Genomic DNA, 17,871 nt, shown 5'->3' on the forward strand with positions numbered 1-17,871 from the left:
TGTGTCCTAACGCATTGGATATGATATGTTTTCTCGAGATGTGGATTTTTCTAAAAAATAATAAAGGCAAGATTCAATGTTTAGAATTTTGAGAAATTGTGTCCTAACGTATTGGGTTGCGATTTCTTCATCTGACTTAAACAATTGAATATCCTTTTAAATTTTATTGCTTGAGTTTTTTTGGAGAAGCTCATTTTTTGAGGAGGTGAAATATCATGCCCTAACTCATTGGGTATGGCATTTTCTCTCTCCAAAATGAGAGGGTCTTAACGTGTAATTTGATTTATACAAGTTTTATTTCAATAAAGAATCGTATTTTAAATCTCTTTAAAGTTTTTAATTCTCGACACTAAGACACTAAATAATCAACTAGGTACTAATTTTGGGCGTATCGAGGGTGCTAATCCTTCCTCGTGTGTAACCGACTCCCGAACCTGTTTTTCTGAATTTCATGGACCAAAATCGTTGTTTTAACAAAATCAAATCATTTATTAAAAACAACCACTTTTCGAGGTGAACCGATCACACCTCATCAAAAAGGATTGGTGGCGACTCACATATTCGTTTTCATTTTCAAAATCCAAGTCGACCTCATTTTATCAAAAAAATGGTGTCAACACCAATAATATGCAATAAAAGTAAAAGCGGAATCACTAGCTACATTCTCAATAGTACCACCCAAAATTATCAAAAAGAGACATAAATGTGAGCTTTGAAGGACAAGGCTGCCTCCTAAAGGTTGTATAAGCCAAGGCAACCAAAAGGGGTGTCAATGATCTAAACACTAGGAAAGTCTCCACATTGGCATGGTTCATGACGTAAAAATCCAAACTTGCCCAAAACCCACCCTAAAGCAAAAGTTAAGTAATGTAATGCAGTCAATAAACCTGGGTAATTGAATTTGGTAATTGCAACTTTGTTTATAACAGCGCGTAAGCTTGAACAAAATGCATAACCAATTACAAAACTGCTTGTAGCATTGAAGTTTTTTAATGGATTCAAATCTAATGGTTGACATCTAATGGTTGACATTTTGGTAACCCGGAAAGAGATTATAAATTTATTCTCAAAAAATAACTAACACCCAAAGTTAGGGTTTTTTACAAAATTATTATAAAAAATAAAAAATAATCAAAATCTTATAATTTTTTTTATTTACCAAAATATTATAATTTTTTTTATTTACCAAAATATACAAAAAAAACAGAAAAAAAAACCTGACAACAGCCTGATCAGGCCAATCACATTGGTGGCACCAAAGGTGCCAAAGAGATTGGCGGCACCAATGGTGCCAAAGGACTAAAATGTAACTTTCTGCAGTTTTAAGGACCTGACATGTAAAATTACCATTTTAATTTTTAAAAGTGAGTTGCTGCTTGCGCACTGAAATTAAAATGTAGCTAATTGCCTTCTAAGCCCTGCTTATTTATTATTTTTTATATTCCCCTTTAACTCACTTTTTTATTTAATAAACAAACCCTCAACCTATTTTTGTAGTTAAATAAGCTCTTAATCTATGATTTTTACTTGTAAAAGCCCTTTATTTTATTATTAAAGTAAATATATTTTACCTAAAGTAAAACTATTTAAAAAAGTAAAAACTAATTCGCATTTTATGTATTATTTTAATTTAAAATAGAGTTATTAAATGGGAATAGTTTATTAAATTAAAATAGAGTTATTACTTAATTAGAATTCTAAGCATCTTAATTATCATTTAACTAATATTAGATTTAATTAAAAAAATTAATAGAATACCAGGCATGCCTTATTGAAAAACCAGAAGTAATAATAAAACTGATCACCCATAAATGTAACTCAAATAGAAAAAATAAATTATAATTATAAACTATTCTCATCAAATTTAGTAAAATTTTTAAATAAACTATTCTCATCAAATTACCAAAATAATACATAAAATGTGAATTAGTTTTTACTTTTTTAAATAGTTTTACTTTAGGTAAAATATATTTACTTTAATAATAAAATAAAAGGTTTTTACGAATAAAAATCATAAATTAATAGCTTATTTAACTACAAAAATAGGTTGAGGGCTTGTTTATTAAATAAAAAAGTGAGTTAAAAAGGAATAAAAAGAAAATAATAAATATGGAGGGTTTAGAAGATAATTAGCCACATTTTAATTTTAGTGCGCACGCAATTCACTTTCAAAATTCAAAATAGTAAATTTGCATATCAGGTCCTTAAAACTGTAGAAAGTTACATTTTAGTCCTTTGGCACCATTGGTGCCGCCAATCTCTTTGTCACCTTTGGTACCGCCAATGTGATTGACCTGATCAGGCTATTGTCAGATTTTTTTTCTATATATTTTTTTAGTATATTTTAATAAATAAAAAAATTATAATATTTTAGTAAATAAAAAAATATAATATTTTAATTATTTTTTATTTTTTTTATAATAATTTTGTAAAAAACCCGAAACGTGTTCCTCACTTGGCCTCGTATTCCGAGTGTCAGTGTCACCAGTAAAAGGAGCGAATGTAATACTTTTCGTCTCATGGCTGCTTCAAATGAATCTGACCACCTTCTTTTTGCACGCACCGACATAGGTAATTAATGTTACTTAAGTGACACGGGTATTGAGTGGGATCGAAAAGCTAAAGAGGAGAGAGAGAAGAAATAAAATGGAGAGCGCCGGTGTAGTTTCAACCACAACTCCGACGTCTTTCAGGCTCCGATGGGACGTGTTCCTCAGTTTCAGAGGCGAAGATACTCGTCACGGTATCACCAACACCCTGTATTGCTCGCTTGTGGGAGAAGGCTTGCGAGTCTTTCGAGATGATGACGCTTTGAGACGTGGAGACGAGATCGCACCGAGTTTGGTGGAAGCCATCGAAGACTCGGCTTCTTTCGTTGTCATTCTCTCTGAAAATTACGCTACCTCCCGTTGGTGCCTTCAAGAATTGGCGAGGATCTGCGAGTTGCATAGCTGGAGCCGGAGACTGGTTCTGCCTGTGTTCTATGGGGTTGACCCCTCTGATGTTCGAAAACAGGGGGGACCTTTTAAGGAAGCCTTCTTTAGCCACGAAAACAGATTCGGAGAACAAGAGGCCAAGAAATGGAGGGAAGCCATGGCCAAAGTTGGCTCCCTTGCTGGTTTCGTTAAAAAGTAAGCGTTTCCCCTTCCATCTACTAATTACCTCAAATCTCTCGTGTTTCTGCAATTATTTTAATTAAATATTAAAGTAGATTACATTAGGGCTTTTGATATAAATTTAAGAAATTAAAAATCACACTACCATGCGAGTGAGGAAAGACTTATAATTTTAAAAAAATTAAGATAAAATTATAAAAAACTTAGGTTTTAAATAATTTTATTGAGATTTAAGAAGTTACAAAGATGAATTTAAATTTAGTGTTAATGATTGTTTTAGGTTTTTATTTAGTTAACAATCTATATTTCAAATTAATTCGCTTAACTGCCTTTCATACTCACAAATTGAAATTAATTGCAAATTTTAGCTTATAATTTAAAAAAAATTAGAAATTTTTGTTTATTATTAAGTAATTTATTGCATGATTATAAAATGAATTTAGTTAATATAAAGTGTTTATGAGCCGTGTTTGGCTGGATTCAGGAAGGACCTATGCATGGTATTAACTATTAATATAATGTATAGTTGCTTAAGTCTAACCCTCAAAAAATTTGAAATGATTGAAGTTTTTTTATTTGGAATTATCTTAAGTCTAATTTTTATCACTTTGCCTGGGTTATTCGTAACCGCATATTTACTATACAAACGTGGTGATCAGTTGGACCTTTGATTAATTAATTTACCTTACTTTTTTTAATTGACCCCTTTAATTCTTTAATTTTAATATAATCTAAGGAGGTCAAATTCGAATTGCTGTTCAATTTTTTTTTTTCAGTTTGGTGTAATTTTCGACCTAACAAGAGCGAAATCACGCTCTTTAGGATTTGAACTTATGACATTGGGTTTTGGTCCTAATCTATGAACATTAAATTTTGTTCAAAACCATTTATATTTATAAACGACTAACTAGATTCATTTAAGCCTATCTATATATTTTTTATTAAATAAAATATAGTTATTTTTAATTAATATTTAGTAATTATATATATATTGTCATCTTTTACTATCAATATTTTTTCCTTTTATTAAATCTAAACGTATACAATTAAAAAATTTTTAACATTTACATTATAGTATAATATATTTAAATTTTATATGATATATAAATTACTTAATATACTCATGGCCAATGTTTACCCCTTTAATAAGCCTACAAAACGTGGATGGTTTATAACTGGACTTGCTTCAGTAGATATCTTAGAAAATCAAAAGAAAATTTTATTTAATACATAAACTAAACTAAAATAAATAACATATCATTATCATAAACTTGAAAATATTCAAGTTGAGTCAGACTCTAGCTTTGAATGTTAGAGCTTGAGTTCGACCTATATTTTGAACAAATTTAATTTTTTTGCTCAAGCTCATTTTCAAGTTTAATATTTTTGTTCTAACCCTGTTCAAGTTTCGAGTGCACCTTTAAGCTTAGGTAGGTAGCTTGACCCTCAAATAGGTCTACTTAATAGTTTTAAAAGTTATTATCAATGATAATTATATTTTACTTTTGTTTTGTTTTTACTTTCTATTTCTTTTTAAATTATTTTATGCAGATGTATGTTAAATATTTAAAACTTCAATTTAATTTAATTTAATTATATATTAACATTGAAATTATTTTAGTTAATTTCTTTTCCATTAAAACTTTCTAAATAAAGATAACTAAATTAATTTTACATGAAAATTTAATAAATTAATATATAACTGATTTAAATATAAATTTAAAATATTTAATTTTTAAAATTAAATATATCTTAATGCCATTAATTTTTCATTATTTTATAATTAAAAATAGACAGAAAAAATTAGAACAAAACTAAATAATAAAAAGAATATAATCATTTTTTTATTTTAAACTTAAAGAGGGATAAGTGGGTGTTCTTTACACTAAATTCAAGAGGATAAGTGTCCTTTACCTATTTATTTAAAAAATAAATAACGATGTTATGTGTATTTATTATGATGTCATAATTATAATCTACATTTTAGCTTCAATTTGATGGGTTTTTTTTTTTATAAATTTATTAATAGAGATGATGAGAGTATAAATTTTATATGAAAAGGGTAACAAAACTTAAGTTGTTAGCTGATAGGTTGTTGAGACCTACAAAAATAAAATCTACTTAAATAAATGAAATTTTGTAGTTAATTGTGAGTAGGGTTGAATCCTCGGTAATAATTTTATTTATTTAATAAACAAGTAAAATAAAAATTAAATACAGATATTTGAAATTAAAAACTAAAATTAAAAAAAAGTAAAAAGAAATCGAAAAATAAAATATAAAACAATCTCTGTTTCATTCAAAGGTTTAATACTTGATACAAAAATGATTTCAATGCTTTTTAATAAATTGGTTATTGTTGCTGACGACTGTCTAGCAAGTTAATCTCTTTTTACCTTCTCGATAACCAAGACAATTATCATTAATTACTTTCCTTATTGACAAATAATCCTATAACAATCGTTTAGGATTTAATCTATCAATAGCATTGAGAACAAAATAAAAATCCAATTCTGACCAACAAACGTACAATCAAGGTTTATTTAAGTTAGATCGCACGCTCACACTACACGAACAAAGATGTAGTTCGTGACAAATATTAGAAATCAATCAATTGATTAAATACTTAATTGATAAGGCAATCATTTTAAGCTATCAAATACTGGTAAAATATTTAACAAACTTGAACAATTGTAATTAAACTAGAAGACATGCAAATACCAAACAACAAGGAAAAGATTAAGAATAACTCGAACTCACAAACTTTATAGAATCAAACTTCAAATAATTCTTTGACTAAAAAGGAAAAGTTTAGCAACCCATGAAGGCAATAAAACACAAAATCAAAATAAAATTAAGGGTGGTTCTGTTTCCATCTCCCAAACAAAAGTGCCATTGAAACCCCAGATTTTTTAAAAAAAGAAAGAAAGGCTCGACACATTTATCTGAGATGTCCCAAGTTTTCATTGCTGCAATAGTTTGATGCAACTCTTCTTTACGAAGTAGGTTCTTCTAACTTTTACGGTGCATTCAGGTTGGTTGGCAGAGATGAAAGGGAATTGATTCGGGTTCTGCTGAGAGAAGTTCTGCAACACGTGAAAAATACTCCTTTGGAAGTAGCAACCTGCGCAGTTGGACTGGATACGCGGGTGACAGAGCTAATAAATCTCTTAGGCGTGAAGTCCAGTGGCATTAAAGTTGTGGGGCTTCATGGGATTGGCGGGATTGGGAAGACAACCCTTGCCAAGGCCGTCTTTAACAAGATACTCGTACACTTTGACCACCACAGCTTTATCTCAAATGTCAGAGAACTTTCAAAACGAGGAGATGGTTTAGTATCTCTCCAGAAAAAACTCATTGGTGATCTCGGTCCCACTGGTAATTTTCATCTTCCTGCGGATGAAGTCGATGCTAATGCCTCGAGAATCAGAAAGATTATTAATGAAAATTTTAATGAAAAAAGGGTTCTAATTGTCCTGGATGATGTCGACCAAGAAAACCAACTGAATGCACTAGGACTAGGTGCAAGAGTCAAATGGATAAATGATGTCAGTATTCGGATCATTATTACAACAAGAAATAAAGGAGTTTTAAATGAATGTTATGTAAATTGGACTTACGAGGTCAGGGAATTGCACTTTGATCAAGCACTAGAACTTTTCAGCTATCATGCGCTCAGAAGAGAGAAACCAACAAAAGAGTTTGAGCAATTGTCCAAGCAACTTGTAGCTCTCACTGGGAATTTACCTTTGGCTTTGGAAGTGTTCGGTTCGTTTTTGTTGGACAAGAGGAAGGTAACAGAATGGGAAGATGCTTTGAACAAGTTGAGAGATGTTCGTCCACACAAGCTTCAAGATGTGTTGAAGATAAGCTTCGATGCGCTAGACAGAGAAAATCAACGCATATTCCTAGATGTAGCCTGCTGTTTTCTCGATTTGCATACCAAGAGAGAGGACATAACTGATGTATTGAGAGGATGTGGTTTCAATGCTGAAATAGGGTTAAGAGTTCTTGAGGAAAAATCACTGATTAAGTTCACTGAGGGCGATGGTCTTTGGATGCATGATCAACTTAGGGACATGGGAAAAGAGATTGTGCAAAATGAAAACGACGATCCTGGAATGCGCAGCAGGCTCTGGGATCGAAACCAAATCATGACTGTCCTGCAAAATCACAAGGTATATTATATATAAGAAATGTCTTGCATATTTGATACTGTCGATACATTACTTCGTTATACTATTGACAATAGGGAACAAGAAGCATTGAGGGTATTGTAATGGACATGAAGAAAGTCGAGAATGGGAATCAGGTGGTAGTCCATACAGAACCATTTAAATCAATGGTTAATCTAAGATTGCTTCAGGTGAATCATGTGAAACTGGAAGGAAAGTTCAAATTTGTTCCTCATGAACTCAAGTGGCTTCAGTGGCAAGGATGTGCATTGAAAACTCTTCCTTCTGATTTTTGTCCTCAAAAGCTTGCTGTCCTTGATCTCTCAGAAAGCAAAATCGAAAAGCTATGGAGCTCTTACTCTAACAATGTAATGAAATATCGTTATATATATACACACTGTCTACTTTCTTCTGCTTGTAACTAGCTAGTTTGTGGAAATATATAAGCAATATTTGTTTGTTTCAGGTTGCTGAAAACTTGATGGTCATAAACCTGCGTGGTTGCCCTCATTTGGCTTCTCTTCCTGATTTATCAGGACACAAAAACCTGCGAAAGATTGTTCTTGCGTATTGTGTAAAACTGATAAACATTGACAAGTCAGTTGGTACTTTAATTTCCTTGCGCCACTTGGATATGACAGGCTGTTTAAACCTTGTTGAATTTCCAAGTGATGCCTCAGGGATGAAAAACCTTCAAACCCTTGTCCTCACCGATTGCTCCAATTTGAAGGAATTACCGGAGGACATAGGCAGCATGAGGTCACTCAAAGAACTATATGTTAATCGAACTGGCATCGAGAAGCTGCCAGAATCTATTTACCGTCTCGAGAAACTTGAAAAACTGAGCCTAAATCGTTGCATACATATCAAACAGTTGCCAAGATGTGTAGGAAAGCTAGCTTCTCTGAAGGAACTTCATCTTGATGGATCTGGATTACAAGAATTGCCTGATTCTGTTGGATCTTTGGAGAGCCTGGAGAAATTAAGTTTAATATCTTGCGAATCATTGACTGCAATTCCTGATACTGTTGGCAATCTCAACTTATTGAAAGAGTTGTTCATAAAGGGTAAAGCAATCACAGAGTTGCCAAATTCTATCGGTTCTTTATCATATCTCAAGTGCTTGAATGTTGGAGGCATACAGATGCGGAAATTGCCAGACTCAATTCGAGGACTGGTTTCTTCAGTGGAACTTGAAATAGAAGGCACATCAATTACGTGTCTCCCAAGTCAGATTGGTGATTTGAGATTACTTGAGAGGCTTGAGATATTGAATTGCACTTCACTTGAATCTCTGCCAGATTCAACTGGGGGCTTGTTGGCTCTCACTTTTATCAAAATATCCAATGCCAGTATTACTGAGTTGCCAGAGTCTTTTGGGAAGTTGGAAAATCTCATCGAGTTAAGATTGAACAAGTGTAGAAAGCTTCATAAACTTCCATCCTCAATGGGAAATTTGAAGTCATTGCATCATTTGTATATGGAGGAAACTGCTGTGACAGAATTACCAGAAAGCTTTGGCATGCTCACATGTTTGATGGTGCTGAACATGAGAAAGGATCCCAACAAGCAAGAGCAACCAAATTCATCATTTGTAACGTTGCCAGCATCTTTCACGAATCTCTTATCGCTGCAAGAACTTGATGCTCGGGCCTGGAGAATATGTGGTGAAATCGCAGATGATTTTGAGAAGCTGGCAACAATAGAGATTCTGGATTTGGGTAGCAATGATTTTTATAAACTACCATCAAGTCTAAGGGGACTGTCACTTCTAAGAGATCTCAAGCTGCCCAAATGTGAAAAGCTTCAGTCCCTGCCTCCACTTCCCTCTAGTTTGGAGAAGTTGGATCTTGCAAACTGTATATCATTGGCGACATTATCTGATCTTTCCAATGTAAAGGGCTTACAAGAATTAAACCTTACAAACTGTGAGAAATTGGTAGATTTGCCAGGCCTTGAGTCCTTAACGTCCTTGAGAGAATTGTACATGAGTAACTGCAGTACCTGCGCTTCAGCAGCAAAGAAAAGACTCTCTAAGGTTAGTTTTCTTTCTTTTAGAAAGTTTATATTTAATGCACCTTCAGTTTATTAATCTTGGTATATTTATAATGGCAAAACATCTTTTTATAATCTTTCCATGTAGTATATTTATCATCTCACCTTAATGTTTAGATTCAAGTTTCAAGATAAAAACACACTAATTAATATTTTTCCAATTTTGTGAAGAACTTAAATATGGTATAAATAGATATTATATATAATATTTTTTATTGAGTTTTTTCAAATAATAATTAGCAAATAAATCACGTTTGGGATGGAGCTTTTGAATATTGATGCAACTAATTTTGCAGGTTTATCTCAAGAATCTGAGAAATCTAAGCATGCCTGGAAGTAGAATTCCAGATTGGTTTACACAAGATATGGTTACCTTTTCAAGCCACAAAACCCGTGATCTCACTGGGGTGATAATCGCGGTTGTTGTTTCCATTAACCATCATAATCCAGATGAGCTGAGATACCAACTGCCTGTCGTGCCGGACGTTGAAGCACAGATCTTCAATGGCGAGGAGGCAATAATGACCACTGCATTGAACTTAATTGGGGTACCTAGAACCAACCTAGACAATGTTCACTTGTGTCGATATCCCTTGGTTTCCATGTTGAAGGATGGTTTTAAGATTAAAGTGACCAGGCGAAACCCGCCCTACGTACCAGGCATAGAGCTGAAGAAAGCTGGGATTTTTCTAGTTTATGAAAACGATGATGATTATGGTGGCGATGAAGATTCACTGGATGAGAACCAGCAGTCTGTATCAGAAAAATTAGCCAAGTTTTTCAGCTCTCTTGAAGAAAATGATGGAATTGATCACCAATCCAACTGCAGCCATGAAATAGAAGAAGAGCTTCAACTCCCAAGTAAGAAACAAAAACGTCGCCCAATCAAATCGTGCTGCAGTTGGTGCGGGAGGTTAAGCGTAAAATCATGAGAGATTTCTGTTATTTCACTTCACTCAAGTTGAACGCAGTATACATTCTTAGGATCCATTTTGATGGATAATGAAATAGATTTTAGTGAGTTTAAAGACGAGGGTGACAATAAAATTAGTTATGGGCATATTCAAGCCCTAAAGTAGCAACTTTAATCCTATAACATAACCTAATTATTTTTCACTCAGGACTATTCAATAAATTAGATTTTATATATTCGATATATTTGATCTGTTAATAACTTTATGATCTAAAAAAATTCAACTTTAATTAGCGGACTCAATTGAGCGGTTGTTTATATTAGGATATTTACCCCATAACATAACTTAATTGTTTTTTCACTCAAACTATGCCAACTTGTTCTTGTGATTAGAATAAAAGGACAATTACGAATCAATCTATCTTTATTAACTATGTATTAATTTAAATATTAGATAAGGGGCCCTTCTTGAATCAAAATAAAAAATAATACTTAAGAGATGATTTTCTCTTATCTCTTAAATCGAAGAATGAATAAATAACAAAACATGAAAACTAAAACATAAACTTTAATCTTATAATCTTATACCCGAGCTTGATTTACCCCCTAAGCTAATTAATTTCTTAGCTATTCATAACAAAAGATTGACTAAGGAAATAATAAAGGCTTTATTCACAATTTAACCCTTGAGCTATACTTATTTTCCCACATTGATACTTAAATATTTTTTATATCAATTTGATATTTGAGTTTTGCATCATACTCGTTTTGATACTCAAAAGTTAATAAAATAAAAAAAGTCAAATCAAAATATGTCACATCATTGATGACATGGCACATTGATCAAGTTGACTTGGTATTGACTAACATTGACCCTGTATTGACCCACGGTGGTCTACGTTGACCGAGCATTGACTAATCTTTGACCCTCTTTGGCTTAGGTTGACAAGCAATTGATGGGTAAAAAATCATTAAAAAGTATAAAAGAAATATTTAAAATGAAAATAGCTTGTAAAAAATTATTTAAAAAGATATGAACATATATATAAATTATTTAAAAATATTTAAATACTACCAAAAAAATCTTTAAAATTGTACAAAAATGGTTAAAAATGAATAATTTCCACGGATATTCACTCCTTTTAGTTTCCATGGTGATAATAATTACTTTTAATGAAATATTTTTGCAAACACGTACAATACATTAAAATTATAAGTGTAGATTGTGGTTTGTGATACATCTAACCCAATCCCTTCTTTCACCGAATTTTCTTCGTTTAGTGAAACGGAGTATATTGTACGTAATTTTCAAGTCATTAGAAGAAATTATTATCAACATGGAAATTAATAACTTTTAAAGAATGTTTACAAAATTTTATTATTTTATAATTTTTACAAGTTTTTAAAAATATTTTTTATAATTTATAATTTTTTTATAAGTCAGCATTGGTCAACAACAAGTCAACTTGCCACATCCCCAATTAACTTGCCATATCATTGATCAATGTGTCATGTCACTAGTTAACCTACCATGTCATTGATGACATGGCATGTTTTGATTGACCATCCTTTTTAACATAATTAGTTTTTAAATATCAAAACGAGTAACGCTGCAAAGTTCAAGTATCAAAATGGGATAAAAAATTTAAGTACTAATGTGGAAAAACGGATATAATTCAAATACTAATTTGTGAATAAAGCCAATAATAAAAGAAATTTTTTGTCGAAAATAAAACACAAAAGCAAGTTAAAAGGAGAGTGAGTCTCTCTCGCCAAAAAAAGATTCAGGATTAAGGGTCAGTTATCAATTGTTATTGGAGTTAATAAATGTTGTGGAAAAGTGCAGTTTGTTAAAACATTTTGTATTGCGGTAAAAAATTGGGATGGGGAGTTAAAATGTTTATTTTAGACATGATATGGAAAAGTAAAAAATAATTAATTTAAATTATATTTAAATAATTTAATATACCTATACATGGAATATAAATTTTAAATATTTTTAAGTAATTAATATAAATTAGTTGTAAAATTAATGATGCATAAAATATTACAAAAATTTAAATATAATGATAAATAATATTTAAATAGTTTAATCTAAGTAATGATACATAAAATATAAATTCTAAAATTTTAAATACATTTTAAATAACTAATATAAATAAGGATATTTTGATAATTTTATTTCAAAACACAAAAAATCATAAGTAACTAAATTTCAATTTTTAAGCTTGAATAGAAAATCATTTTTCAATAATAGTTTTAACCTCAAAAGTTAGGTGTTCTTCATTACTTCTAATGTTAAAAAGTACTTTTAGAATTCCAAACACAATCAACAACAAATCTAAAATTTTGTGTGTCTCGTTTCAGTGTCTCACTTCCTCCTATATATATAAGAGGAGTTACGATCCTATATATAAGAGGAGTTACTATCCAACTAATCTTCTACACAATAAAAATAATGGTAAACTTAATTTATAGTTGGTTTACATTTTAGTCACTTAACTTCAAAAAGTTACAAAATAGCCACTGAACTATTCAAAAAAATTTATTTAAATCACTGGGCTATTAAATCTTTTTTAAGCCCAGTTAGAGAGCTCCAAGTGACGATTCGATGATCGATATAGTTGATCAGTACCCATCAACGAGTAGAACATACCTTAGATTCAAGTCGATCTAGCGGTCAGTGTTGAAGATTGGGGAACAAAACAGTTTAGATTTTGATTCGTAGATTCGTGATGTTCAAACTATCATTTTAATTATATTTAATTTGGTAAAATATTTTTATTACGTTATTAAAAGTTATTTATTAATTTGTGTAAATATATATAGATGGTTAGAACATCATTGGATTCAAATCTTGTTTTATAATCAATAAATTTGAAATCGGATATCGAAATCTGCATCCTTGGTTGCAGGAAGTAAAAGGTTTCAGTCGTTTGAACTTTGAATGTGCCACTTTTTCCTCTTGGAAAATATAAATATGGCAATCATACTAGTTTTCCCTTAAACCAATACCCATCAATAGTATGAAGTAGGGAAAAATACTGAGAAGAATGCAGAAACTCATCATGTAATTTGTTGTTTAGGATTATAACTGTTACTAGCTCAGGGAAAATAAAAGATAACAGTAAACTGGCTTTATTTATTTATCACAATTTCAACTTTTTAACTAACAAGACACTAAAACAAAGTTGATTCAACATGTTAGCATCAGACAGTAATTCTGAACAAGCAACTTTCTTGTACACCCAATGATAAATCATTCTAGGAGATTCTGTTCAGGTATTAGTACAGACAAGGCTGACATTTCATATATGTTGGTGATTAGAACTCGAACTTTGATGGTTGATCGAGAGATTTGAAGCAGAAAGAAGAGAAAGGAAGTTTTAAGATAGAAAATAATTGAAGACTAGAATTAATAATTGATTTGCACCTAAACGGTTTAAATACAAAATATTCAAGACTAAAAATAGAAAAAAGAGGTTCTAAAAAACTGCTAAAAATCTGGTAACAATATACCAAACAAATCAAAAACTAAGCTCCTAAAGTCAAGGAGAATTATTAGCAACAGAACAAATTAAATGGCAGCAATCTTAAACACATGATCTCAACACTCCTCCTTGTTTAGATGCTGCAAACTCCAAGTTTCTTCCTGAAGCTTTCAAACTTGCTAAATGCAATGGTTTGGTGAAGATATCTGCAATTTGATCTTCAGATTTGCAGTAACAAAGAGACACATCACCACTCTTTTGAACTTCTCGAACAAAAAATAACTTGATGTTGAAATACTTAGTCTTCCCATAAAAGACTGGATTGTTAGAGATTGCAATGGCAGCTTGGTTATCAACTAGAATCTCTGTGCTTTGCTTCTACTCCATGTTTAGATCAACAAGAATCTTCCTTAACCAGAGAGCTTGGTTAACTATTGTTGTTGCAGCCACAAATTCTGCCTCAGCAGTGGATTGAGCTACAGATTCTTACTTCTTCGAGCTCCAAGAGAACATGCCTGATCCAAGGCAAAAATAATAACCAGAGGTACACTTCATATCATCAATTGAGCCACCCCAATCACTATCAGAGAAACCAATCAAATTCAATTCCCTGTGCTTTAAAAACTTTGCATCTCTCATGTGGGTCTCATTGGGACAATGCATGAATCTGGAGAGAATACTTACATCATTCAAGATGTCGGGTCTGGTTGCTGCTAAGTACATTAGACAACCTACTAAACTCCTGAACTCAGCTTCAATGACTTTGGCAGAACCATCATCTTTGATTAGCTTCTCTTTTTGATTCATAGGAGTACTCATTGCTTTGCAATCTTCCATATGAAATTTTCTAAGTATCTCCTTTGCATACTTTCTTTGACAGATGAACACTTCATTTTGGTTTTGTTTGATCTCAATGTCAAGGAAATAAGACATCAGACCAAGGTCTGTCATTTCGAAGACCTTTTTCATTTCCAATTTGAACTGATTAACTTGATCGATATTGCTCCCTGTAATCAATAAGTCATCTACATAAACAGAAATGACTAAAGTGTTTGTACCTTCATGCTTGACATACAGTGTGAGCTCAAATTGACTTTTTTGAAAACCAAGACCCACCAAATGATCATCAATTCTGCTATTCCATGCTCGTGGAGCTTGTTTTAGGCCATACAGAGCCTTCTTCAACAAGTAAACTTTGTCTTCATTGTCTCTGCTTATAAAACCTTCAGGTTGCTCGACAAATATTTCTTCTTGCAAGACTCAATTTAGGAATGCAGATTTAACATCTAACTGAAAAACTTTCCAGTTCTTTTGTGCAGTAAGAGCAAACAGCAACCTTACAGTGTTAAGCCTGACAACAAGTGCAAATGTTTCTGAATAATCGACTCTAAAGACTTGTGCATATCCCTTCAGAACAAGTCTTGCTTTGAATTTGTTAACTGAACCATCGGGATTTAGTTTCGTTCTGAACACCCATCTTACTCCAATTATCTTTCTGTCCAGAGGTCGATCAACCAACTCCCAAGTTTTTTTTTCTCGATCATCGAAAGCTCCTCCTTCATTGCAGCCATCCAATGTTGACTGTTTTTTGCATCATGATACCCTGCAAGCTCACAAATAGCCATGTTACATCTTTGGTAAATGTTGAAGAGCAGCCTTGTACCTTTGACAGGTGCATCATCAGCCAAAACATCTTGCCCTTCATCTTCAAGCTCTTCTAATGTGTTGCCAATGGTAAAATGATTTGGTGCACTATAAGTTTGGTTCGTCTTGGTCGAGCCTTCCCAATTCCATTGCTCATTTTCAACAAAGTAAATATCTCTGCTCACAATAACACGTCCAGTGTGTGGTTGAAAGACTCTGTAAGCTTTAGATACAGTGCTATACCCAACAAAAATGCCAGCTTCTGCCTTTTTGTCAAGCTTATCACGCTTGACCTGTGGAATGCAAGTGAAACACAGGCAGCCAAACACTCTAAGAAACTTTAAAGAAGGTTTGTAACCATACCAAGCTTCAAATGGCGTCTGATCCTTCACAGCTTTTGTTGAAATCCTATTTTGTAAGAACACAGCAGTGTTTGCAACTTCTCCCCAAAAGCCTTTTGGAAGATTCTTCTCATGAAGCATACATCGAGTCATCTCCATTATTAATCTGTTCCTCCTTTCACTGACTCCATTTTGTTGTGGAGTGTATGGCGCCGTCAATTGATGCTCAATTCCAGCCTCTTCACAAAACCTATTAAAGGTTTCTGAAGTGTACTCCTTGCCATTATCAGATCTTAAAATCTGAATCATGCATCCACTTCCATTCTCAACTCTAGCTTTGAATTTCCAGAACACACCAGCAACTTCTAATTTTTTCTTCAACAAAAAAATCCAACACATTCTTGTTAGATCATCGATAAAGGCTATGTAATAGAGGTTACCATTTAACGAAGGCGTTCTCTGAGGACCACAAAGATCAGTAAAAACAAGCTGTAACTTCTTCGAGGCTCTCCAGGCTTGTTTAGGAAAGGGTTGTCTATGTTGTTCCCCAAATTTGCAAGCTCGACAATGAGGTAAATCATCATCAATGTCTGTAAGTCCTTCCACCAGATTCTTCATCTGCATTTGAAGTAATCCTCGATGGTGAATGTGCCCAAGTCTCTTGTGCCAAGTCTCAGTAGCACTAACTCTGGATTTAAAAGTCATCTGCTCATTTTCCATTGGATTAAGAGCAAAAATTTTTCCCTTCATTTTGACATTGAACAAGCCTTTGCCATTAGCATCTTTGATCAGGCACTGCTTATTGTGAAATAGCACTTTATAGCCTTTATCCAATAACTGACCAACACTTAAGAGATTTTGATCAATTTTAGGTACAAACAAAACATCTGAAATGAATTTTGTACCTTCATAGCTTGTAATAGCTACTGTGCCTTTTCACTTGACTTCCAAGTACTCACCATTTCCAATCCTCACTCTTTTGACTTCAGTGTTTCTCAATTCCTCGAAGAGCTCCTTGTCATACGTCATGTGATTTGTGCACCCACTATCAATTAACCAGCTCTCACTTGATTTTCTGCCTGAGAAACAAGTAACCACGAACAATTGATCTTCTTCTTCTTCTTCTTCTTGATCAGCTACCTATGTATTTACTTCTTGCATCTGGCCTTTCACCTTGCAAATCACTGCTTCATGTCCAAGTTGATTACATTTGTAGCATTTGGCGTCAGGTCTTTTCAAACATTTGAATGGTGGATGACCTTTCTTCTCACAATAGTGACAAGGTGGGTAGGATTTCTTGACACCTTCTCTTTTGCTCTTTTGATAATTGCCTGATGAATTTTCTCCACTTGTCGACTGGTTCTTAAATTTTTTCTTCTTTTTATACCTGTTGTTGTCTTGATGCTTGATAGGTAAGGCCCCTTCTATCACTCCCTCTTACCTCATGGATCTTCTTTGCTCTTGTGCTTGTAAAGCATTCAAGAGCTCTGCAAGAGAGATCTTTGACAGGTCTTTGGTGTTCTCCAGAGTAGTAATGGTGGCTTCAAACTTCTCTGAAATAGTGATCAGTAGCTTTTCTACGATTCTAGAGTTGTTCAACTCAGAACCAAGCAATCTCACCTTGTTGGCAATGCTGAGAAGTCTGTCAGAATATTCTTTCACTGACTCAGACTCCTTCATCTTCTGTAACTCGAAATCCCTGATTAGATTCAGGACTTTCAATCCACGAATCCTCTCATCTCCTTTATACTCAGCCTTGTGGTAATCCCAGATTTCCTTTGCTGATTTCAGAGACATTATTCATGTGAAAATTATTTGAGACACAGCTGCAAATAAGCAAGCTTTTGCCTTTAATTTCCTTGTCTTCTTTTCTTTTTGTGCTTTAATCTGTGCCACAGTAGGATTTGCTGGAAGAGGTGGGACCTCGTAATCCTCTTCTACAGGTTTCCAAATATCTAAAGCCTCTAGGTAAGTCTCCATGCGAACTGCCCACATCTGGTAATTGTCTCCATCGAAGACTGGTGGTACAGCAACTGAAAAACTGGACCCCCTTCTATCTTAACACGTAAATAACCTCACAGATCCCTCAAGAAAATAGCTCTGATACCAATTTGTTGGTGATTAGAACTCGAACTT

General features: G+C 32.9%; 2 protein-coding genes across 2 annotated transcripts; one reads left to right on the top strand and one right to left on the bottom strand.

The window, feature by feature from the left end:
• The first annotated feature begins 2,447 nt into the window (after positions 1-2,447).
• LOC107944104 (disease resistance protein RPV1) lies at positions 2,448-10,502 on the top strand. Its single transcript, XM_041088965.1, has 5 exons — positions 2,448-3,131; positions 6,151-7,294; positions 7,369-7,659; positions 7,758-9,329; positions 9,643-10,502. Exons 1-5 carry the CDS (start codon positions 2,647-2,649, stop codon positions 10,276-10,278), a joined length of 4,128 nt encoding a protein of 1,375 aa, XP_040944899.1. The 5' UTR covers positions 2,448-2,646; the 3' UTR covers positions 10,279-10,502.
• A 3,350-nt stretch (positions 10,503-13,852) lies between these two features.
• Positions 13,853-17,532, bottom strand: LOC107944102 (uncharacterized). Its single transcript, XM_016835159.2, has 7 exons — positions 17,177-17,532; positions 16,695-16,810; positions 15,414-16,622; positions 15,042-15,306; positions 14,376-14,960; positions 14,241-14,265; positions 13,853-14,128 (listed from the first exon to the last, which is right to left on the bottom strand). The coding sequence occupies exons 1-7, from the start codon at positions 17,530-17,532 to the stop codon at positions 13,853-13,855; spliced, it is 2,832 nt and encodes a 943-aa protein (XP_016690648.1).
• Positions 17,533-17,871: the final 339 nt, after the last annotated feature.

The sequence above is a fragment of the Gossypium hirsutum genome, chromosome D02, assembly GCF_007990345.1.
Source record: "Gossypium hirsutum isolate 1008001.06 chromosome D02, Gossypium_hirsutum_v2.1, whole genome shotgun sequence".
In the NCBI taxonomy this organism is placed as follows: domain Eukaryota; kingdom Viridiplantae; phylum Streptophyta; class Magnoliopsida; order Malvales; family Malvaceae; genus Gossypium; species Gossypium hirsutum.